Raw genomic sequence first — 24,603 nt, 5'->3', positions numbered from 1 at the left:
TAAACTAGCATTCTTTGTATATCTAAGTCATGCCTCGAAACTCTTCTGATAAATAGTTAGATGTTTCATGGAATTTCAAGTAAGTGTCACATTAACTATTTAGCACTCAGGATGGGGGTCTGCAGAGGGGATTGAAATAGTCCTGTGAACAATGCCCAAGCTATGTCAGATTATATTGAAACAGAAAGATGTTTTGTAGTTTCCACCAAATTACTGGTTACTTTACGATCATCCTACTTAGAGTAAATGTTGCGTCTGGAAGGCTCCTCCACTGACTTAGATGTAAAATGGGAAGTGCAGATGAACTGTGGTGCCTGTGGGTTTAGTCTTTCCTTTTCCTTAATGAGGAGTTTTGGCTTTCCTGGCTCTGACATCAGTCGCAGGGCTAGAGTCTGCCAGAACTGCTTTTATTTTTTTGGCACATGCAAGCGCATGTGCCATTTCAAAGCTTGGGGTAGCTCTGCAGTTGGAGCAGAGAAGCAATCGATAATTCAGTCCTTATTTCACGCCAGTACAGCATTTCGGAACAGCATAAACACAGCCTGGAACGATAAAATAGGACAAAAATGTTTACCCTCCTCCCTATTATTATTATTATTATTATTATTATTATTAGCTGTAAGAGAGAGCTTTCCCTTGGGTGAATCATACTGAAACTAATCCTTTCTCCTGTAGGGGACTGATAGTTGTTTGCAGCGTCTGCTGTGTGTGGCTTAATACACTCTCCCGCCCCCCTTTCTCAATGTCAGGTTTGATTGTTTCAATGTCATCTGCGAAAGTCTTAAGGCCTTTGCCTGGAGTGGGTTTCCAAAAATACCATAAACACAGAGAAACTGTGTATGTAGCAGGAAAATAGCCCAGGAGAGAATATTATATTGTGGGAGGAGTGAAGAAGGCCCTGAAGGATAGAGCAGCAACCTGGAGGTCAGTTTTATCCTGGAGCATAAAGCATCTACAGATGTTATGCAATCTAGAAAAGAGAGACAGAACAGACAATTATAGTTTAGTGTGTGATCAGTCATTATATTTCTGTAATGCTGGATGGGGTTACACTCCCCCTGAAGACACAAGTTCACAGCTTGGGGTGTAATCCTGGATTCAGCCCTGAGCCTGGATGCCCAGTTTTTAGCGGTGGCCAGGAGTGCATTTGCACAATTAAAGCTAGTGCAGCAGACTTCCTAGAGATGTTTGACCTGGCCACGGTAAAACATGCCTTAGTTACATCCTGATTAGGTTACTGTAATGCGCTCTACGTGGGGCTGCCTTCAAAGAATGTTCGGAAACTTCAACTGGTTCAAAGAACTGCTGCCAGATTGTTGACCGGGGCTGGTTACAGGGAGCACACAACTCCCAGTTACAACAGCTCCACTGACTTCCTGTCTGTTTTGGGGCATAATTCAAAGTGCTTGTTATGACCTATAAAGCCCTATAAGGTTCGGAACCAGGATATCTATATGAGCCTGCCACTGCTCTGAGATTATCAGTGTAGACTGTCTCTCGCTCCCGCTATCATCACAGTCATGCCTGGTGGGAATGTGGGAGAGGGCCTTCTTGGTGGCTGCTCCAAGGCTCTGGAACTCCCTTCCCAGGGAAGCTAGACTAACTTCCTCCTTGCTATGTTTTTGGAGGCAGGCCTTTCCGAACACTCTGAACCTGTGTTAATGTGTTAGAATTTTTTTATTATTTGCCTTTAATTTTTTTTTAATATTACAGTTGATTTAATTCTATTTTAACTTTTTGTATATTTCTATTTATATGGTTTAATTATATATGTTTTAATTTTGTAAAGCTGCCTTGAGTCCCCCTATTGAGAAAAAGTCTGGAAATAATAATAATAATAATAATAATAATAATAATAATAATAATAATAATAATGTCATTAGATATGAGAGAATTCCCTAATATTTTGAGCCCTAGCAAGCTTCATCTCTTAATATGGCTCAATATGTGAGGTAACTTTTTGCCTAGACCCCTAATATAGTTGGTTAGATTAAAACCTGTGAGATTTTGGCCCCAGTGGTACATGCTTGCTGCATCTTCTCTTGTTGTTGATTGCAGATGAAATGCTATGATTACCCGCATTTAAGTGGAAACTCTTTTCACTTTTCTTCTCCTGAAAGTGGGTTGGGATGAAGGGGGTACGTCTATAAGAGTCTATGTATATTTTCATGGGGAAAGGGGGCGGAATTCCTGTGGTGAGAATGGGGAAGCTGCCTAAATGTGGCAAGTGTTTTCTCACAGAGGAAGGTCTTTAGAGCTGTGGTTGAGAATGGTGTTTCTAGTAAGTTGAGATGTAGTGTGAATTTTCTGCTGGGACAAGTGAAGGAAAGAAGAGAAATATGGGGTATGGGGAATGCAATGCAGACAACTTGCACAAAAGAAAGGCAGAAATAAAGAAAGAAAATAAACACCAAACCTCAATTCCACAGAGAAAGAAGGTAAGTCACATGTGCAAATGATAGAGTATTAGATGCACCAGGGCAGATAAAATTCAATTTACATTTCTGTTATTTATTTCAATCAGATTTTTAAAAATTGTATGTTTTTAGAACTTTGGTTATATTAAGTATCATTTAAAACCAAAACCTGAATACTTATCTTGAAACATTGAATCCATAAACCTCTATTTACGCACTGACTGGGTTCAGCCGACACAATAACCAGTGGTGGGTTAAATAGTCAACGGTTGGTTATTGTGTCGCCTGTTGGGACATTTTCACAACACTGTTGGTTATTTAGCTGAAATAACCAATGCAAATAACTAATGCTGCGAACAACCATATTGTGTGTCCGTCACCGTTGACTATTTCATCACACACAGTTGGTTATTTTTGGCAACTAGAGAGTCTCCTGGCAAGAGTGACCAGAGCGGTGGCTATCGCTCTAGTCCAGTCAGCAGAACTCGCAGTGGCTGATGGGATACCAGCAGGTAGACTGGGGGGGGGAGAGGGTGATGTGTCAATCAAACACACTGTTGACTAACAGTCAACTTGACATAGTCTTAAGCCACACCATGGTTGATTATAATCATGTTGTGTGGGGAGTACCCCCTTGATAGTCAACCATGGAGTTGACTATTAACACCACTGACTATGGTGTCAGCCATTGAATTAATGGCTGACACCATAATTCAACAGCCATTGAATTAATGCCTACTTTTTTATGAACCAGGGTAAAAACTAAAATATGTTTTAGTTTTTTGTATTTTTGTTGTTGTATTTTCATCTTTGTATTTTTGTTGGACGTTGCTTCAAGCACTCATTGAGTGAAGGGGAGATCCAAAAATGTTCTAAATAAATATTTGTTAAGTGTAGTCCAGTCATGCATTGCCTTCCTGTGTGGACTGGCCCATGTAGAAAACACACACCATAGCCTGCCTTGCTGAGTGGGGAGTGCACTTACAAATCTGAAGATTGCCATGGTTCAAACATGCAGCTGTATAATAGTTGCATTCAACATTTGGTTCAGTGTAACTACTGTGGAATTACTGGAATGAGAAGTGGGGATGTTAGCTGTTGTTGCTTGCTGTTGTCAAATATTAGCTGTATGCCTTCTTTCAGAAGTTGGGTGAAAATCATGGGTTTCATGAGTGTACAGCTCATGAAACCCTTTTGACATTCCTTAAAAGCTCCATGTCCATTAAGAGCTGCCTGACCGAGAAGGGTTGGGGTCCTGCTTTAAGCAGGGAAAAGACCAACCAGATATCTCCTTGTTGTACAGCTATTAAAGGCAGTGGGACCCTGTTTGAGTCAGGAACTGAAATCTCTAATTACTGTTTCCTTAGTGTATATGCAGTGTCTAATTCAGCCCTTTTCATATTCTGTTGGCCTAGTTAGTTCAGTGCCTCTGGGGCAAGTCATGTTGTTTACAATAAAATGTAGAAGAGTTGACAACAAGCCTGTAACAGAGACATTAAGAAGGACCGAGTGAGCGAAAGGGGCGGAGGGTTATATAGCCCAAAAGGCAGGCAACTGCGACCTCTTTTTATTTAATATTTTTTTGTGGATGTGACTCATACTTTTTGAGACAGTCAATTCTGGAATCCCTATGCTTAATGAAATAGCATATCGCCTTTGTAAAGAATATTTTTTTTAGACTGCAGCCCTGTGCACCAGGCAGAATCTCAAATACAGGGACCTTATCCAACCCTTCTGGGCCCATGATCTGGCTCTCTTGGGTTCCCCAGATGGCCCCACCCTCTAACTTTTGCTCCAGCCCTTTCCCCCCAACCACCAATAGTTGGTGTGGCTTCCTGGCTTTTGTGCAATTTTCCCCATTTTAAAATGTTGAAATGCCTCTCTTAAAGTTAGTAACTAGCAGTAAGAGCTTTAAACTAAAATATGCTGGTGTTTTGGCCCTGCTCATTTCTGGAATGTGCCCTTCGAAAGCTTCTTCAAAATGGAATTCAGCCACTCAGCCGAAAGAGGTTCTGCATCCCTGCTCTATACTGGGGAGTAAGTCCTGTTGAACTCCGTGGGACTGTTTGATGCTATATCCTCCAAGAAAAATAATTTTAAGAAATATATTTGCATTATGGTGACAACCCCTTTTCATGTATGTTGATGGTTTAAGGATGTAGGAGGTGTGGTTGATTGGATGAAAGGAACAGTGTGTGAAGTGGAGTTTAATGAGGAAGCAGTCTAAAAATGGTACAGCTACACAAACATTCTCTGGACGTCATTTGAAGGAAGTGTCAGCAGACTAGGAGGAACCCTGAAGTTTGCAAAAGTATAAAAAATCCTTAGAAAGACGTTAAAGTGCAGCAGTGGAGTGGGGAGCTCCAAAAACAGTCTCAGTGTGCTCAGTAGCTACAGAATGCTGGCTGCCTTTTTTGAGGGGTGGGGCAGAAAACCAGATGGGAAGTGGAATGGAATGGAGTATTGAAGAAGAGGGCATGGCTGACTGGAATGGTGAACAGGAGCACTCCACTGCAACGTTTTGTGAGAAGTTCCATGTGCTTTTCTGTAATCATGATAGAACTATGTACACGAGACTGCTTAATCCAATCTCACTGCTTACCTCAGTTGTAAATGATTATTTTGCTTATCTTAGATTTTGCATAGAATTTATCACAGGCTCTACTTCCTTTGCACTTCATTGCTATATGGCACTATTTTTTCTTTGTTTGTAGTTCTAGGTATGATATATACTTGCCAACAGAGAATAGAAGTTCATGCGTCTGTAAGGGGCACTAGTCCATGACAGCTTGTACCACAATAAATCTGTTAGTCCTTAATACACCACAAGACCCTTTATCATTTTTTCTGTGACAGACTAACATGGCTAACCCTACAAAATATCCTACCTCTGTTTTAATGTGAGGTAGCTTTATAAGCTACAGGCTCAGTTCGGACAACGCGTTAGTCAATGGTGGACTATTTAAGCAACCGCTGCTTAAATAGTCCCCTGTTGACTAACGTGTTGTCAGTCTGGCAGAAATGACGCCACGGTTAGTTATTTCCCAGAAATAACCGCTGTGGCACCCCGGCTGTGGAATGAGCTCCCCAGAGAGGTCTGCCTGGCACCAACACTGTACTCTTTTCGTTACCAGCTGAAGACCTTTTTATTTTCTCAGTATTTTAACACTTAATTTTAACTTACATTTAAATTTTACAGTTCTAACTCTGTATTTTAATCTTATATCAATTTTGCTGCATGGTTTTATCCTGGTTGTGCTTTTTATATTGTATTTTGTATTTGTGTTTTTAACCTGTTGGTTGTTTTATTATGGTTTTAATTTTTGTGAACCGCCCAGAGAGCTTCGGCTATTGGGCAGTATAAAAATGTAATAAATAAAACAAACAAATAAATAAATAACCAACGGAGATAATCAACAGTTTGCATAGTTGTTTCTCTTCACAACTGTTGATTATCATGTCATGTGGCGGGCTCCGTGGAGTATTCCCCATGTTTACAGAGTCACGAGGCAAGAGTGGCAGAAACCCCTGCCGCTCTTGCCCAGTGCACCTCTATCAGCATGGGAAATAATCCTGTCCCAGGAAGCGCTTGGGCAGCCACTGATCATGCTGTCCCTGGGTGGGGCGGGATGTGCATGTCCCTTGCCCCCCGTCCCACGATCCATTTGGAGAACAGCTCAAGGGGATTGAAGGAGCTCCTTCTATCCCCTTGAGCCGATCTCCAAATAGATCGCAGGGGTAGGGTGAAAGGTGTCTCCTGCAGCGGGACGTGTAATGTCAAACCATGGGAGAAATCCCACCGCCGATAATGGGGGGCGGGGCGAAGTCTTTGTCCTGCAGCTGTCAGGAGCAGGAGAGATCTGTGCACATCACATCCCCATTCACCAGAAGGGAAGGTGAATCAGACGAGGAACCTTCTCTGCTGCTGCAGCAAAGGACACCCCTTCTCTTCTGGCTAATCGTCACAACTGCAGGAGAGATCGTTTGGCGTGCCACCCCTCCTTCCCCTTTGGGGCCATGGCAACAGGGAAGGGGGCAGTGTTGCTATGGCCATGCACTTCTCTGTTGCCGTGGCCCTGACAGGGAAAGATGCATCGGCACTGAGCCATGTGATCCCCTCACAGGGAGGATGTCACTCAGCGCTGGTGCGTCCTTTGCTGGAGGCTGGATCTCACACTCTGACATGCAAGGAGACTGTTCCGCAGCCTCTTGCTTCTGTGGCAGGGGTGGCATGTGTTTCTGCCGCAGAAGCAAGAGCCTGTGGAATGGTCTCACGTTCCAGGGTGCGAGATCCAGCCTCCGATGAAGGATGCATCAGTGCCGAGCAATGCGAGCGATGGCGCATTGTTTCCACCTGCTATCAGGAGGTGCTCCGCCGCCACCATCGTTCCAGCAATGGCCGCGGCACATCTCTCCCCCCCACCCATGGAATGGCAGTGCCCCAATAAGATAAGCAGGAACCAGCGCCACCATTCGGTGGGGAGGGAGAAACGACTTCTCCACAGTGTGTGAATCCTCTACTCCATGGAACACTACTTGCATGTCACCCAAGTGCGGCACACAAATCGTCATCTGTTGAGTGGACTATTCACACTCCATGGACTAAAGTATCATCTGAACACACCCATACTCTTGAAATTAGCCCAGGATGTATAAAGTAGTTAACTGCTTCAACCTAATAAAACTGAGAACCTGGAGAAATTCAACTGAACAGAAGTGGGTCAACTTTATTGTAGAACATTCTCAATTATGCATTAGAAAGGAAGGTTTTATTCATGTTCAGCTAGCCTATGAAAGATGTCAAAAAGAAGGATAAATGGATTAGCTAACCAGGGGTAAATCTTCTCTTCTGTCTTTGTAGCAATTTGGCAAAATCCTTGATGTAGAGATAATCTTCAATGAACGTGGCTCCAAGGTAAGTTTTGTTTCTATACCCAGTTTCTTTCTCTTTCTCTCCCCATTCCCCTGCCCCCTACCCCTTCAATTGGGAAGATAAGGCAGCTTCCTGACTAGAGAATATACTTTGCAGACAGAACCGGAACCGGGCATCACGTGTCACCTAAAGCTGCCATTCCATATAACTGCAGGTTTTGAGGGAGACCAATAGCTGTCTGCGTAATACATCCATAATTTTTCCCTTTGAAAGATCAGGTTTCAAAAACTTCAGAGAATAAAGGGGGTCACTGAAGCTATCAGAGATAGATCTTCCTCTGATTTCTCTCAAGTTAATGGTGTTTGGGAAAGGTGGCTTCTGTCCATTAAAAAAATATCTATAAATGCATTATATGGGATAAAAGCTTTCACAGGCTATCTTGTGTGAAAGAATGTTTTTCACTCCCTCTGATAGTGTAATGGACCCTTCAAGATTGCAAAGATGTTGGCCCATCCTAAAATACAATACCAAGATAAGCTTCCAATTTTTTAGAATGGCTATTTGTGTAGCTATTCAAGATGCATTGGAATGATAGGTGTTTTTTTTAGGGTTAATTCTAATTAAACTCTCTGGAGAACAAATTGCAAACATTATAGTCACAAATGCAGCGATTTTAAGTGATGCTTGTCCTAACTGGTTCTCGTCATGAAACCCCAATGTCCCCTCGCTGAAGAATTGATGTGATTCTCTCTCTGCCCAGTAGGTCCAGCACTGGAATAGCAGGGAGTGTTGCAGGTCAGGAGCAAGGTGCATTGGCAGAGCTCTGTGGGGGAAGCTTGCACAGTGCATGTCTATACTATGCTTGACTTAATCAATGCTAAGTTTTCCACTTTTAATTAAAAATGAACATCTGTCCCATTTCCCCACCCCCATCACACGACCGTTTAAAGGTGTAACTAGTATTATATTTTTAAATTCCATTTTTGTGATGTTGAGGTTCATAACCCTGTATAGCAGCCTTCTCCAACCTGGTGCCCTCCAGATATTTTGAACTTCAACTCCCATCAGCCCCAGCCAGCATAGCCAATCATCAGGAATGCTGGGAGTTGTAGTTCAAAACATTTGCAGGGAACTTGGGTGGAGAAGGCTGCTGTATAGAATAGCCCCACCTGGATTTTTATATTCAGATTCAAGTTCACTCCCATATTTATCAGGTAGCATGTAGGAATTCCTGTCCATGTATTATCTGAAAACCAGAAATGGGATAATATTTAATATTTATAACTACAGTATTCTGCCTACTTCATACCTCTAGTTAATTCTGAAAGCTTTTTTTAAACCTGTCAACGCCAGTAGATCTGCTAGCTTAGTTTATGAAGATTTAAGATAAAAATTTATGCAACGCAGCATGTGTTGAACTTGTGGAGATCTGCAAACTGCAGTGAGCTGCATGCAGCTCTTTATTCACATTTTCCTTGCACATGTTTTGATGATGATTGGAAGGGTTGTTGTGGTTGACTACTGCCCTTCATTAGCCATAGGCTACTGACCGTGGCCAGCAGATGAAGTCAGCAGAGCATGAGAAAGTCTTTTTGGAAGAGCAGCAGTACCAAAGGCAGGGCATTTGAGTTATGCAACCTTCTACAAATTGAGCATTCTTCATTTGCAACGTTTAACAGAACATATGCTGTGATTGAATCTCAAGCTATTTTCCCCTCCTCTGCACAGTTTAGATATTGATAGGCCAAACTGTTTGTGAATTAGATTTGCTTTAGTTATTGTTGTCAGCCTTGGGGGAACACAATCCCTTCTCTTTTAAATGTGTAAAAAAAGAATGCAAAAGTAACAGACCTGTCAGTGACAATAATATAGTCTGCATTCCTTCATCTGAATCCGCGCTTTAATTTTATATACATTTGTGACGTGTGTTCTTTCTTGTTTTAATATACACTTACTCAGGCACTTTCTCTGTCCTTGTGTTCACAACTTCCACAATTTGCAGAATTCTAATGACAAATATTTAACTGTGCAGTTAAGTAAACGTAAGACTTCTGGTTTTCAGTTAAAACAAGAGCTATTAGCTATGAATAACTTTACAGCTATTTGCTCTACGTTTAGTAACTATTTAGCCCATAGAGATATTGATTAGTTTCTTCTACATTTGGGGGTAGAATTTCAAACACCTGCTTGTCAAATTCACAGCAGTCTTATCAATGGGTTCAAAACTGAGGCTTGCTGTTTCAAATAGGGTGAATAGCATAAATGGGACTCAAGTAACTCCCAAATAATGTTTGATTATGACACTGAATATTGAATTGGGACATCTGGGATTTGCCCTTCTTTTTTAAACCATAGCATAGACTCCCCATGGTGAAGCACAAATCATTCTAGTGTCCCTTCACTTGTCACTCCCCTTTCTTCCGCAAAAAAGTATGCCAAAACTTGAATGCCTTTCTCCTACCCTGTGGTTTCTGTTCTAACCTAACGATATGGAACCTCTCTTCTCCTCCTCTCTTTTGGGAATCGGAAAGCAGATGCTCCCGCTGCCTGCCTTGTGCTGTGTTCTCAATATTACCCCTCCCTTCCCTTGGTTTCTAAAGGGTATATTCTTGAATATGTATCTGATAAATGAATGTAAAAACGATGAAAATGTTAAATCCAAATTGCCCTGGGTGTGTCCCCACCCAGTATCTGGGAAGCTCCTCCATGGCCTGAGCAGATCTTTTCCCCTCCATAACTGTGGCAAAGGTCTCTGCCAGAATTGTTCCAGTGTTGGGAATTTTGGGAGTTTCTGCGAATTCTGCATCTTACCCTTTGATCAATCTGAGATGAGATGATATTTTTCCTTCCCGAGTTAAGTAGACACAAAAAGAGAGGATTTGTGTGTGCGCGCACCTATGATAAAACTAGTGAAAATCTGTTTCTCAGTGGGATTTAGGTGGCTGAGAATTTATTGTTTTATAGTCTTATAGGGTTTAAATATTGGTGCTTCATAAGAGTACCACACCTTTGAATTGTACAATATGCACAGTTAGGGTGCAGAATCTGTATAGTATTAGGAGAATGTTAAGAAAAATACTTCTGGGAAGAGTCTCATTTCCATTCAGCCAAATATGCCTTCTGGTTTTTAAATAATTTTCATTTGGTTTGCTAGTCTTTCATTAGTAACGTGCCTACTGGAAATCTAACCCAAAAAGATTTTAATGCTGGGTTCTTCTAGTTTGCCTGTGAAACTATTTAATTCTTCCCCGAAATGGAATATTTTGGTTTCCAAGAAAACTTGTTTGATTCTTCTTATTTTACTCTAGGTTTTTATTAATCAAAATTCCTTTAGATCGGGCACTCAAACGTTACCACAATGATCCTACCTAAGTCAATAAGCAATTATTGAGCCAAGCACTTACTATTTAGCCACCTATATTTGGTTGATAGGGAAGAAGTATATTGATATTCTGTCCCCTCACCCAGTCAAAATGCAGATTGGAAGGGGTCAGGGAAGACCTGCATTTCTTTTAGCAATTATGGGTTGTAACCAATGCTAGTCTAATTTACGTCTCATTCATTTCATTTAAGTAGGACCAATATTGGATACAAATCTATGCAGACTGTCTGATTTGGGAAATCATTCCTTGAATTACAAACTATACAAAAAGTGCATGGTATGCAAAGTATATGGTAAACCTAATTACAGTCCCAACTGGACAATTGCTCTGAATATTCAGATTGTTCAGTGTATATTGAATGCCCAAAGAAAGAAGATGGCTAGTAGGGATGAGTTGTATACTTATGGATTAGACTTGCTAAATCAACGGAGCCAATTCATGCAAATAGAATCATAGAATAGCAGAGTTGGAAGGGGCCTATAAGGCCATCGAGTCCAACCCCCTGCTCAGTGCAGGAATCCACCCTAAAGCATCCCTGACAGATGCTTTTCCAGCTGCCTCTTGATGCCTCTAGCTGTGCCCTGGCTATAGATTCCATGTGTTCTGGGTTCTTATATCTCTATATCTGGATTAATTACAGAGTTGCCTTCCTGCAGTTCATGGCATGCATCAAATAAAGAGTTAATCATACCACTTTACCTTAGTTACTGATAATTCGGTGCAGCCAGGCAGTGTAGCATGTAGGCCATGAGTAGGGAACAGTGGCCTACAAGCCAGATGCAACCCACTGGACCGCCACATCTGTGACCCAGCCTATTCTTGTAAGCCCTGCTCAGTCTTCTTGCTCCACAGCCTTCCACAGCTCCATTTCCTCCCTGCTCAGTTGTTTCCCAAAGAGGTGAGTAACACACAGAGGGAGAGATCGAGGGGTGTGTGTGTTAGGTTTCAATCTGCCCCATTCCCCAGCTCACTCAGTCTGTGGGAAACAGCGAGCATGGCTACTGAGTCTCTCTGCGGAGTTGCCCATGGAGGAAGAAAGCTATCTCATTGTCCGTGGGCTGACAAGTGTGCTTCTGTGCTCAGCACTGAGAAAGGAAAGACAGCAAAAGCACTTTGGTCCACCTTTGTGCCATTCACATATCATCTTATTTTAAGTGACTCATGTTTTAAATTCCAGTGTGTCCACACGACCTTTTCCACCACTCTAATGAAATGGTTTTAAAACAGCACCTTTGAATTCAATCAGTGCAATGTGGTCCTAGCTGGAAATTCCACAGCCTCTCTCCTGCAGTTCTTGGAAAATAGGATCGTCACTTTAAACAGCAGTCAGGTATTTTTTTCTGGAACACGATTCCGATCACTCATCTCAGATGGATTATAAAGGATGGCAAAAAGAAATGCATATAAGCTTTGAAAGCAAGTAACCTGAATGCCTGGAATGTGTTTTTTTGATTATTTCTCCAGGCTTCTGGCTGTTGACTGAGTCTTTAAAGTGTGTCTATGTGTATATATCTATATCTCTATATAGATAGATATGGATATATTATCAATTGAAATTACGCAACGTCTGTCCCAACACCATATGATAAAGATGCTGCTTCTGAGGCGAATGTTTTAAACACAATGGGGGGGAAAGCCAACCAAAGGTTAATAATGCATGGATTTTAAGGGGCTCTGTTTAGTTTCCTTTGGGTTTTATTTTTTTTATTATTCTTTTTTTATTATTTTTTCCCTTAATTTCTGTGTTCTGGCCACACCCAGGAGAATCGTCTGCTTTTGATTTCTCCCTTTACGGTTACATGGTAAATTTTCTTTCTCATTCTTCAGAGATGGAAACATTTTTAAAAACTCTGTACAATTATTATTTTTACACTGCTCATCCTGTTGCTTGTTATTTATTGCAGAATCTGAGGCCAGACTAAAAGGGTGATGGTTACTCGGTCTCTTCAGGGTCCTTGGACAGCTCCTTAAAGAAAACGGGGTGCCCCTGGGCTGCGGATTGCTCCAGGTTATAGGAGAAGTTTCTTTATGAGCGTCTAGTACTGTCAGCAGTTACAATAGCTGCCCAATTTTCTCAACTTGAAGTGAAATGAAGGCTAGTGTTGTAAAAATAGACAGTTTAACCCCCAAACCAGCAACAAATCCAATTAAAACAGGTTGGCAAGAATGTTTATAATATTACAAAACTTTCTAGATCCAGAACTGCTGCCTTCTATGATCTGACCCTTTTTGTGATATATGTGGATAATTTTCACCCAATATGGACTCAGCTTTATCTAATGTTGCCTGTGTATCATGTACGTTTGTTGGATTTAGGATGGTTAATGATTTCGAGTAGGGGATATGAGAAAGAAAGTCAGAACGGATGCATGCTTTGTGTGTGTTTGTGTGTGTGCCCGGGTGGGGGGCACACCCACTTTGGACCCTGGTCCTGGCCCTGCTGACATGCAGCCCCCCACCCAACCAACATGTTTCCCCAGAACCAAAGTGCCCCTGGGCAGAACAAGATTCCCCACCCCTGGTATAGAGCATCACAATGGATTCAACCAAAGGATGCAGCTCACTTCACAGTACCACAGGCAATACAACCATATCTTATAATCCATATTTGTGCCTTTGGGGCAATTATTTCATTGTATGGATAATGTATACTCTTTAAATTGAAACAGGCAGTTACAATACCCTCCTCAGCTAGCACATTAGTTCTGATGAGCCTCACTTTCCTAATACTGTGTTAGTAAAATCAATTTCCCCAGCAGCTAGCATGTCCATCTTCTTGCCCCAGTAGGACAGAATGTGGCCAGGGAATCTCTGAAGAAGAAAATGGCTTCTTTCCCTGAGAGTCATTGGGGGAAAGGGCTAACTGAAAAGGTTGCAGATGAAAAGGAAATATGGAAGGGATTAGGAGGGAAAGCTGCAGTTCTTAGCAGCAGTAGAGAGCACTGCTTTAAAAGTTATTGCATTCCTTTCAGGGGCTGAGAATTCTTGGGCAGGGAAAAGATGGAAGCTGCTCTCAGTGTACCCAGACCCAGTCCTTCAAAAGACTTGCACAAAATTTTGGGCTTGCACATCTGGCTAAGTTCTTTTGAGAAAGAAGTGCTTACATTTTTCGTACAGAGGAATTCTGCTGGAGAATCCAGTGACCCAGTTTAATTATAAACTAATTTTTTAAAAATATATTCTTTCTCCCATCTCTTGAATACACTTCCCAACGAACAATACAAATACAGGGCAGCTTATGATAGGAAACCCAGCTGTGAAACAGAAAATCCAGCACAAAAAACACTGCTGGGGTGGTGAAAGGCTTCAGCCCCTAGCAGGTTCTCATTATACCACCTTCAAGAGCATTTTAAAATGATGACCCACTTAATTAATTTTTCTAGTTGAAAAATTAAGATGCTTCTCCAGCTACAGCGTGTCTAACATCTAGACAGTGTCTGCATAACCTAGGGAGATTTCTCTGAAAATGACTGTAGGTTTAAATCTGCAACACATAATTTCTCAGAATTAAATCTGATTGAGTTAAGTTGGACTTACTCCCAGATAAGTGTGTATATGATTGCAGCCTTAGTTATCTAGGTTTCCATTTTAATATCAGAGGTTTGCATAATGCCTAGCATACACATGGTTCTCCCCACTTCTGCAGTGACAGTACTAGCAAAGAATGATATTTTGCAAGCAATTAAGGCAAATTCTTGGGAATGGAGCAACTAATACTCAAGCATTGTTGAAGCTATTGGGAGTAGACCTGATCAGTACCTGGAGACCATAAGGAGCCTTACTGAAGTTCTGAACTTTATAAAGTAAGAGTAAACTATAAATAAATAAATGCATCCTTATGGTTGCTGGTTAGTCTGCATCATTTTCGAATAGTTCCACATTTCATTAAATTAGTTCTTTTAGCTTTGTCCCTGTGAAAATGTTGTTTAGTCCCATTAAGCAACATATAAATACAGAACACACCTGTGGTGTGACTGGACCAATCAATACATGGATTAGGTAAAATATGTTTAGGCTGTCACGTATATAAATAGTTGTCTACCTCGTTCTTCAGCAAGTCCTGAGGTGGAGTGTACATTCCTATTGAATCTATGAAGCTACCGTATTTCTTCGATTGTAAGACGCCATCGATTCTAAGACGCACACTAATTTCAGTACCACCAACAGGGGAAAAAAGCTTTGATTCGAAGAAAAAATAAATTTCTTCGAATGTCTTTTATGAGTAGAATTTCTCAGAATATCTCAGAATTTCTTAGAAAGAGCTGGGTTTTGGGGCCACTGGGCTGGGAGGGGCTTAGGGGTAAGCAAAAAACCAGGCACTTACCCTCCCGGCTCGCGGCTGCTGCAGGAACTTCCTCTTTTGGAGGCCTGCCTGCACGAGGAGGAGAGAGACAACTGGAGCTGGAGCTGCCGCGTGAGAGCAGCTTCGGTGGAGCAGCACTTCTTTAGCCTCTGGGCACAGGTTTTTCCGCGGGCAAGAGGAGTTCCAGGCGGGACGTGTGCTTCCCAGCGCGGCGGCTGGGGGGACGGACCTGGTGCTTGCGGGGGGTGAGCCTCCTGACTCTTGGAGCCGTGTGTCTTCCCGGCGCGGCTGATGAGGGCCGGAGCTGCACGGGGCGCGCTGTAGGCCCCAATCAGCCTGCAAAGCAATCTTAAAAAGCCCTGCTTGCTCAGCTTTCTAAAAGCAATAAAGCTAGAGAGAATGGATGTTTCAGACCCTTTTTTAATAGGATAGAGTCTTTTTGCATCTACCATATTGCTTCGATTCTAAGACGCCATCGATTCTAAGACGCACCCCATTTTTAGAGCTGTTTATTTAGGGGAAAAAGTGCATCTTAGAATCGAATAAATACGGTATATTTTTCCTCTTCAAAATCTGCAGTTGCTCAGTTCATGATGTTATGCATATCTTGCAGCATTTCTTCAGATAATGTTGCTTATACAGTTAAACAAAATAGCGTCTGTAAGGCAGATATTCAGGATCAAGAAACTGCCTTTCCAGTTGTTTCAATATCTCTGATATAGTGTTTACCAAACAGAAATTGTCCCCAGAGATAAGAATGTTATATGGTATCTCTTTTAAGTCTTTTTTAATTTTCGCCTCCACATATTTATCGGTTGTTTAAGATTTCTGTATTAGAGTCACCCAGAACCTTGATGATCAAGTAGGAGGTCAGTTTTATAAAGTTTTGGCATTCAACTGGTGGGATCGTACGACCCAACCAAAGGTGGGTCACACCAACACCACCATTTTGTTGTTGTTTAGGGTTTAAAAACAACAACAAAAGAAATGATGTGTTGGGGAAGAATAGAGAGAAAGTCAGAGATATATGGTTAAAAATTCATAGTGAGCCCCATGTTGCCAACTGGGATAAAAAAAAATAGGATAATAATAAGCCCCAATTGGCAGCATGTAGTCTGAAAAGGTTGAAAACTAATGGCATAGGGCAATATATATATACAATGGTGCATTTGATTTCCACCATTAGGAATATGTCGTGCTTGCTTTACATAAAGCCACAAGTATGTGAGCTGATAAAAGATGAGGCCCAAATTGTGATTTCCCCCGAAGCTGCCACAGAGGACATGACCCAACATTAAAATGTAGGAATTTGTAGTACCACACACCCCTTTCTTGTAGTGGCTTGTTCAAAGCACCTGCCTATGTGTATTTTGGCCATATAAAGGCAACTGTTGAGATTGCTGTAAAAGTATGCATTTGAATGGACCTGTGTGGCAAGATTTCTGTCTTGAATTTAACAAATTTTGTTCCATCAGACTAGAAGCTAGTTTCCTTTTCAAAATTTGTCTCGAGTAACTGTACTTTTTTGGTCTGGCCTCAATTGCTTTATGTTTTATTATTATTTTAAATCTGATTACAACTTCTTCTTTTTTTAAAAAAAAAAATCTTTCATGAGACATGCATGAACCAAAAATGTGACTCTAGGAGAGTATTGCTAAGTTGTGCTGATGTCAATTTCATACTGTGATATTTTTTTTCTCTATCTAGATATCAGTATTTCAATATATAACGATGTGCATGTTTTCCCCCCTTCTCCCGCTGCATGCAGGGATTCGGGTTCGTAACTTTCGAGAATAGTGCTGATGCAGACAGGGCCAGGGAGAAATTACACGGCACCGTGGTAGAGGGCCGTAAAATCGAGGTGCATGTCTTCAGTAATTCAATTTCTTCTTTATATTTATTCTTTTGTTTCTTTTTTTGTGTCTTGCCTCACTTATTTCACATTTGAATACCTGTCTTGTGTGTGTGTGTGCGTGTGTGTGTGTGTGTTTGTGTCTCTGTGTTTTTCACTCCCCACCCCCTGCACTGAGGTGTATAAAAATAACACCCCCCACTCAAATATATATCTATATATGTTTTGTTATTTTAGGTATTTTTCTTTTTCTTTTTTTCCTTTCTCTTAAGTTGGTTTCCAACCCACTCCAAATGTTTGCCCTTCTGCTATCTTGATTTTCCTTTGCTTCAGTTTATGAGGCTCCAACTTTCTATTGCCAAACCTGATCAAAACTAATGGGGAAAAAAAGCACTGTCCAACTTGTAACTTGGTGTCTTAAGAACAAAGAAGAGGGACAGCCAGTATCTGTCCTTTCCTCAGAGGCCAGTTCTCCTCCATATGAACGGTGAAATTACATTAATAGTGGGAAGGGATGGAAAGATCAGGAAGGAACTTATTTGAAATGTTAGAGTAACTTCCTTGACATGATTTCAGTAAAGAACTGTGCACTCAAAATTAGCTCTTGCAATGAGCATAGAGTTTGATGAGGGGTGAGTAGATGTTACCTACATGGGAAACAATTGCCTTGTGATTAAACATCTGTTCCCTCATATTGGAGGCTAACTGGCCCCTATTTCTTCTCCCACTCTTTTTAAGGAAAAAAAGTACTAAATATAAGGGGGAAAACTTAAAAGCCGCCGTTTTGAGTAAGATGTCTGCATATTTTGCTTTTTTGTTTTGTTTTTTTGTTTTGTTTTTGTTGTTTTATTTCCCTTTTCAATGGTTTAGTGTTTAGGGCCCTTCACTTGACTCACTCTTTCCATGGTAACTATACACAATGCTGGCGATGGTACGAGTTGGCGGTAAGTGAAACCAAAGTGCTAGAGGAGAAGCTTATTTCTTTTGTTAATGCAAAACAAAAATTAAGAAAGAAAAAAAATCCATCTGCCATTTCACATTAACACTACAAAATGTGATTTGACTTGTTGTCCCCCCCCCTTTCCTTTTTCCCTTCCCACCCCTTTTATTTTCAATGCTGTTGAGTTATGCCGCCTGGATTTTGGATGTACATACCATTTTGTATAAGTCTGAGCTGTTTGATTACTGACTTCCTGGTGATTTCCCTTGCACATCTTACTCAGAGTTACTGAACTCCAGTTTGGCTGGTTTTATTAATGCAACCATCCTCTCTCCCCCCCCCCCCCCAATCTTCTTTCCTCACCCCCTTGCTCTTCTTCTCTCCAGACCTGTGATTGTTCTCTTTCTCCCTTTGCCATTTTTTTTCTTCACTCAGTTAAATGCAGCTGTTGGTCTCTCTTTGCTGACTGGTGGTTTCTGATTGGTTTTGGCCATTTTTCCTTTAAGTGCTTGTATTGCACTCTGCTGTAGCAGCTGATTTCAGGCACTCGCTCCATCTTAATGATTGTCTGTGAGATCTCTCCTTCCTCTTCCCTTCCTTACCCCATTAATCAATTGTTGTTGTTGTTGTTGTTGTTGTTTTCTTTTTTATGTGTGTTTTAACAGCATGCTCTCAGTCTCATCGTTGTTGTTTCCCATTCTTTCTTTTAAAATGTGTAACTTGTATAATATTGGGGGCTAAAACTAGAGTAATGAGATTCCAGGCTCTCTTCTTCTTTGCCAAGCTCACTTTTTTAAATTAAGCATCAAAGGGCATCTAATTTTTTCCCTTCTCTTTGCTCACTTGGTCTTCAGATTGGCTTTGTGGCTTGTTCTTCTATTAAGATCTAGGATTTGGAAATGTCACTTGATTCTAGCTCAGCCTTCACCCTCTTTGCAAGAGCTCTGAGGCTGACAATGGGCTGCAGTCATTTGGCTTTGCCCACCCCGCCCATGTTCAACTAGCATCATCTCTTCTGTAACATTCATTTGCTGCAGTGCTTAGAATGCTTGGAGCTATAAAGAGCTTAGTAATGAGGGTGGAGGGCTCTAGGAAATCAAGAGACACCTTGTAAATTTCATACTGGTGTTCGTTTTTCTCCTTCTCAAAAGTCAGTAATTGGGGATGGATCCATCTCTTAAACAGGATATCCTGAAACTGGGATGCAGGCCAACTAATCTTGCTTAGGAACCCAAAGCCCTTTAGGAGTAGAAGGAATTAATCCAAGGCACCTGGGATCTAAGCTCTCTTTCGGCCCAAATAGCTGTCTTCTCTGTAATATTAGTAAACCATTGCAGTTCATTGAGAGGCTACTAAAAGATGAGACAAGGTTGTTTTTGTTCACTACTTCATACCAGTCAAACTGGGCATGGAGAAAACAGTAATGGTGGGGGTGGGGTGTTGCCCTTTGGATCAGTGAGCATCAAATACCCAGTTCACTTAAAGCTGGTAGGGATGCCTGAGAAAATCTACTCTTTTTGGCCTTTTCTTTAATGCATAATTAAAATGCCAGAATAAGATCTGTTTACATTTTTAATATTTAATTTAATGGCAACTTGTAAAAGTAAATTTAAATGTGTTGAATTTTTAAACAAGCTTTAAAAAATAATCACAGAGGTTTCCACCATTTTCTCTAAAGTCCTGTTTTCCTTCCCTCTCTTCCCTGTCCCCTTTTTTACTTTTAGGTTAATAATGCCACAGCGCGAGTGATGACTAATAAGAAGATGGTCACGCCATATGCAAATGGTAAGAGGAAATGCTAATAATGAAGAAGGGAGACATGGGGGTGGACTGATAGGCATAGGGGTTAAGTTATTTCCCTCTGGATTTCCAGTATAATGTGAAGTTTTGTGATAAAAGGCCTTGTGTATATAAATGTTAAAGTAAGGTAATTAGTCCAGCGTAATTAGTGATATTAAAAGGGTATGTCTGTATAGTGCACTTCCACGTATATAACTTACTGCAAACATTCAAGAATGGAAAATCTCAAAAATGTAAGTGAAAAAATGGGCATCTTGTAAAATCTATTAAAAAGTGAGGGTTGATGAGAAAATGTGCCTTTGTGATTCAATCGTACATTCTCAATCATTGCAAGCTTTCCTAAGTTAAAAGAGAGAAAGAGACCGGTTTATGCATCTGCAAATATAACTGGATATAATAAGTAAATGGGCTACAGTCTAGAGTACAATTTTCTCCCATATAAGGCAGTGGCTGCCATTTGCTAATATAAAGAAAAGTAAGCTGGGGATCAAAGCCTGCAGGTCTTTACACATGTAAACTTCAAGTAAGGAGCAGCAACCTGTGAAAAGCCATTGGCTTGTGTTCTCCCACCACCACCCCAGTCTGCCTAATTTATTCTGTCTAATAATATTGTACAGTGAGTTACCTTATACTGACCCAGTTCTCATGATCACAGCAGCTCACCACGGCTTATTGAACCCACAGTGGGTTGAGGCGCATTCTAGTGCATGTGGGGCAGCTTTGAAATATTCAAGCCACAACTACAGCTTGTCATCTTGTGTGAACCTGGTGGGGGTGAGTTGTTAACAAACCACTCACAACCCAAGAACAGCCCATGAGTTCTGGGTAGTTTGTTAACCATTCCAACAACCCACCCTCGCCAGGTTCGCATGATATGACAAGCTGCGGTCGTGGCTTGAATAATGAAAATGGCCCCTGGACACATCTCTAAGCCCTGTGAGTTAATTAACCAATGGTGGCTTAGCATGACATGCGAACCAGCTCACTGAGTTAGACCTTTTTGTCTAGCCTAGCCTAGTACTGTCTGTTCAGATTAGCAATGTCTCTCTTAGATCTCAAGGTCTGTCCCCCCACACCCGAGTTCTGTTGCCTGCTAAGATTCTCTTAATTGGCAACACCAGGGATGAGTAACCTAGATGATGTCATATGGCTCCTTCCCACAAGGATGTACAAGGATTGCCTTGCACTGAGTCAGATCATCAGTCTTGTCATGCCCGGTACTATCCACTTGAAACAGTTTTCCAAGATCTTTGGCCAAAGGCTTTCTTGGCACTGCTAGGCACCAGAGGTGCAAGCCATGGATCCTCAAGGATAGCAGTAAGGGATGATGTGAGTTATTGAAATGTTACCCTCCTAACCTCTGACAATCCTCAAATAATCTAGCATTCCATCTAACAGGAAACTAAATCCCCAATTTTTTGAATGTACATCACAGAATACACATCAGTTTACATTCATTTGGCAGGGGAATACCAATTTATTATGTTAAATGTTATTTTCTGTAATACTTAATGACCCTGTTCAGATGACATGCTAAGCCATGGTGGTTTAGCATTTTGAGATAAACATTATAGCTTAGTGTGTCATGTGAACCATGACTTAGTGTGTTGTGTGAACCATTCCTAACTAACCATGGTGGCTACATAACCACAATTTAAACATACTCACTAACCATTTGCTACAAAAGGGTTAGCAACCTAACTGTAGCTTAGCATGTTGTCTGAACAGGCCCATTGATGACTTTGCTTCCTATTGGGCAAATATTTAAAAAATACTATTGCAAAGTTATTTTTGGATTACTTAAAATACAAAAGAAACTACGGAAAATGAAGCAAAGAAAAGAGAATGCATAATAATTAAGTATATTCATCCATTTATAATCTTTGTAGCTCAATTATCAGCATGATTGCATTCCAGCTTTTAGTAAATTCTCACCAATGCAGCTGGTCTGTGGGAGAGGTAAAAACAGAAGCACGCTTTTTTGACCTGGTCAATGAGGGTCTCATTTTCTTGGTAATGGAACTGATATGAAATAGGGTGGCCCTTGTTTAGCATAAGGAATTGCAGTACAGATGTTTAGAAACCTGGACAGTCCTAATAATCATTTGCATATAGCAGCAGTGACACAAAGATCATAGCGTCTGTGCCTGATTCTGTTGTTGGTAACCCTTTGCAGGAAAGCTAGTGGGTGCTATATTTGCACTTACTGCCTGATATCCCAACCCACTCATGTGTATTGTCAGTGAAGTTGCCTGTGGAGGCTTTCCTCACATTTCCTTTAGTTCCTTCCAAATGTTCCCCAGTGCACTAACATTGGGGGCCTTTGCCAATGAGATGTTCAAAGATACCAAGCTGTAATTTCACAAATCATGTGTGCATCCTTATTGTAGTACATCTCGTGTAAGTAGGTTTAGACCAGCCTTCAAATTTTTCACTTGCTCCTTCACTCCAACTATGGCCTTTAAAAAAAGGCGGGAGGGTGAATGGACTGTCAGCTTCATACTCAAACTGTTGGATGTAATTGGCACGGAATTCTATGCCAGAAGAATTAGTTGGTATCTAACATGAGAAATCAGGAAAACATAGCCGGTCTTTATACGCAGGAACAATCTCGATGGAAGCAAAACAAGGGGATAAGCACAGGAAGCCACATTGCGCATATCGAACTGTTTGCTCGTTTCCTGGGCTAGAGCTTCGTGCTCATTTCTTACTTACTTCTTTCAGGTTGGAAGCTGAGCCCTGTGGTTGGAGCAGTGTATGGCCCTGAATTATATGCAGGTAGAATTCAACGTTGAGTCTTCTGTTTCTGCCAATTGACTGCAGTGGTGTTTGCTTGTGTTCTCAACCTGCTGTTTCTTTATAACCTGTTTACATTTTTTATTCTTTTTAAAACTAAATTAGCATCCAGTTTTCAAGCAGATGTCTCGCTGGGCAATGACGCTGCAGTGCCCCTGTCAGGAAGGGGGGGTATTAACACTTACATTCCTTTAATCAGTAAGTAGCCCCTATTGGCCCCTGTATTGTTACTGTGCTTGAGTAAACAGTGATCTGTTAGCCCTCTTCTTTTCAGTCTGTATAATATGTACTTGAATGGATGGGCCTTGTCAGAAATAGAGGCCACTTCTCTGGACAGTGGCCAAGGCCATTTCTATTTTGCAATGCCTTTGCATGCCTGCTTGTGGCTGGGGCTCCCTCGAGCGATAGGGACGCTGGAAATCCATAAGGGAGGATGTGTATATGGAAGGCCTGATTGTCCTGGCTTTCGGTCTGCAGAAACGGAGTAGGCCGCACTCCAAAGTACATATTATTCAAGCTACTAAACTGCGAGTCCACTGCAGGCCCCCTTGTGGCAATGCTCCTGGGAGCACCTTGGGTTGGATTTGTGCTTTGTGATGGACTGGCGCCTTCTGGGTATCTGTTTATTGCATTGTGTTCTCAGCTGCCTTCTGAGGTTTTGACATGGTTTTGCCCTGAGCCAGTTTACTCCAGCATGAAGTGTAATAAAACAGGGCCCAATATATATGGAACCACTTAATGGTCACCTTTGCCAGAAGGTGGGCTCTTGGTAAACTGGTACGTCATGATTAATTTTGGCTGCCTTCCATTGGATTTTTATGACCCTTCTGTGTTTAAATTGAATGTGGTGGGAAGGACCGGGTGGGATGGAGAATGAGCAAGACAAACAAAAAACATCTCACCCTGTTGTCAACTCGCCACTTGAAGGGGCTCATGGTGAAGCATTTCAAATGCCCCCATCCCAAGTATATGGAAGAGTCGCCTGCCTGTATTAGTAGCAACTCTCTGTGCTTCTCGGACTCTTTCTAACCAGACTGCATGGCACTATCAAAACAGGGCGGAGGAAGAGGGGGGAAAGTTTGCAGTTTGTGATGAATGAGGCATGACACAGCATTAATCCCTTGCATGCCTTGTCTCTCTGCAACCCTGACTCCCCTTCAGGGCCGTGATGTAGCAAGAGGTATGTGATGTCATTAGGGCTCTCAGCATGCTCCTTTGCAGGACAGGTGCGGAACAATCCACAGCTCTGGAGTTGCGTATCATTCTATTAAAAAATGGTTGCTATTCACTAGGCAGATGTAGTGATCCTTCTCACATTTTTCCCTGCCTGCTTGTCTGTCTGTCTGTCTTCACAGTTCCCGGCTTCCCCTACCCAACTGCAGCCACCACAGCAGCCGCATTCAGGGGAGCCCATCTGAGGGGCCGAGGACGGACAGTGTATGGTGCAGTGCGGGCAGTACCTCCAGCAGCCATCCCAGCTTACCCAGGGTAAGGGTTGTAAACCACCCAACAGTGTTCTGCAGAACCTGAAAGTCAGCTGGTTCACCAATAATAAAAAGTAGAGACATGATGGATGGTGAGAGTCAGAATATGCCAACACCAAAACACTCTGCACCCTATTCACCTGGAAAAGGCAGTCTAAAATCTTACGTTTGTGACGAGCATAATCCTTTCATTTCCTTGGGGGCTCATCAGTGAAAAGCATCTGCTTAAATTAATTGTCAATTCCTCTAGTTTGGCAGCATAGAAACAATCTGGCCTGGGTAAAATAGTTTTACTACAAAGAGAGCAATAAAAAGGGTGTAGAGTCTGGAGTGAGGCAGCTTCTGCTCTCTGAAATCCAGTTCCATTGAGTTACCCAGGAGTGGCAAGCATTGCTTGTTAGCTTCATTGCCCGCTGCCTGGGAATAGGGCACAGGAGAGAGAGTTACCCACAATGGATTTGCTTTCTTGATTAGAGACGTTTTGAGAAGGGTTAAAACAAAATCTCTTAAATCTGTTTTAAAGGTAGGGTACATGAAGGGCAGGAAAGTGAAAGAAAACAAGCAACAACATCACACTGATAGAATGTTTGGCCTTGCTTCCTTAGCTTTTATTTCCATACTTTGGAAATAAGTCTGTAGCAACAAACTGCTCTATTGTTTTTTTGAAGGAGTGGCTTTTCAAGGCTTGACAGGTTGCCCAGAAGTTTTCATTCTAGGATTTCACTTTGTATCTGATGCTGCAGTTTATTTTGTAG

At 41.6% G+C, this 24,603-nt stretch overlaps 1 protein-coding gene across 11 annotated transcripts in view; it reads left to right on the top strand.

Annotated features, from left to right (window-relative positions):
* RBFOX2 (RNA binding fox-1 homolog 2) overlaps positions 1–24,603 on the top strand; it is a 190,578-nt gene that overhangs the window by 149,648 nt on the left and 16,327 nt on the right. For 9 of the 11 annotated variants that reach the window (XM_063133466.1, XM_063133468.1, XM_063133467.1 and 6 more), the window contains 6 exons: positions 7,279–7,332; positions 16,745–16,837; positions 19,493–19,553; positions 22,293–22,346; positions 22,470–22,562; positions 23,720–23,852. In XM_063133466.1, coding sequence (XP_062989536.1) covers positions 7,279–7,332; positions 16,745–16,837; positions 19,493–19,553; positions 22,293–22,346; positions 22,470–22,562; positions 23,720–23,852 — 488 coding nt within the window. The remainder of the gene's footprint in view (positions 1–7,278; positions 7,333–16,744; positions 16,838–19,492; positions 19,554–22,292; positions 22,347–22,469; positions 22,563–23,719; positions 23,853–24,603) is intronic. The other 2 variants (XM_063133470.1, XM_063133471.1) reach the window with 1 other exon arrangement.

This window comes from Elgaria multicarinata, chromosome 9 (assembly GCF_023053635.1).
Source record: "Elgaria multicarinata webbii isolate HBS135686 ecotype San Diego chromosome 9, rElgMul1.1.pri, whole genome shotgun sequence".
In the NCBI taxonomy this organism is placed as follows: domain Eukaryota; kingdom Metazoa; phylum Chordata; class Lepidosauria; order Squamata; family Anguidae; genus Elgaria; species Elgaria multicarinata.
Note: the sequence above shows the minus strand (reverse complement) of the source record. Positions and strands in the feature narration are given on the sequence as shown.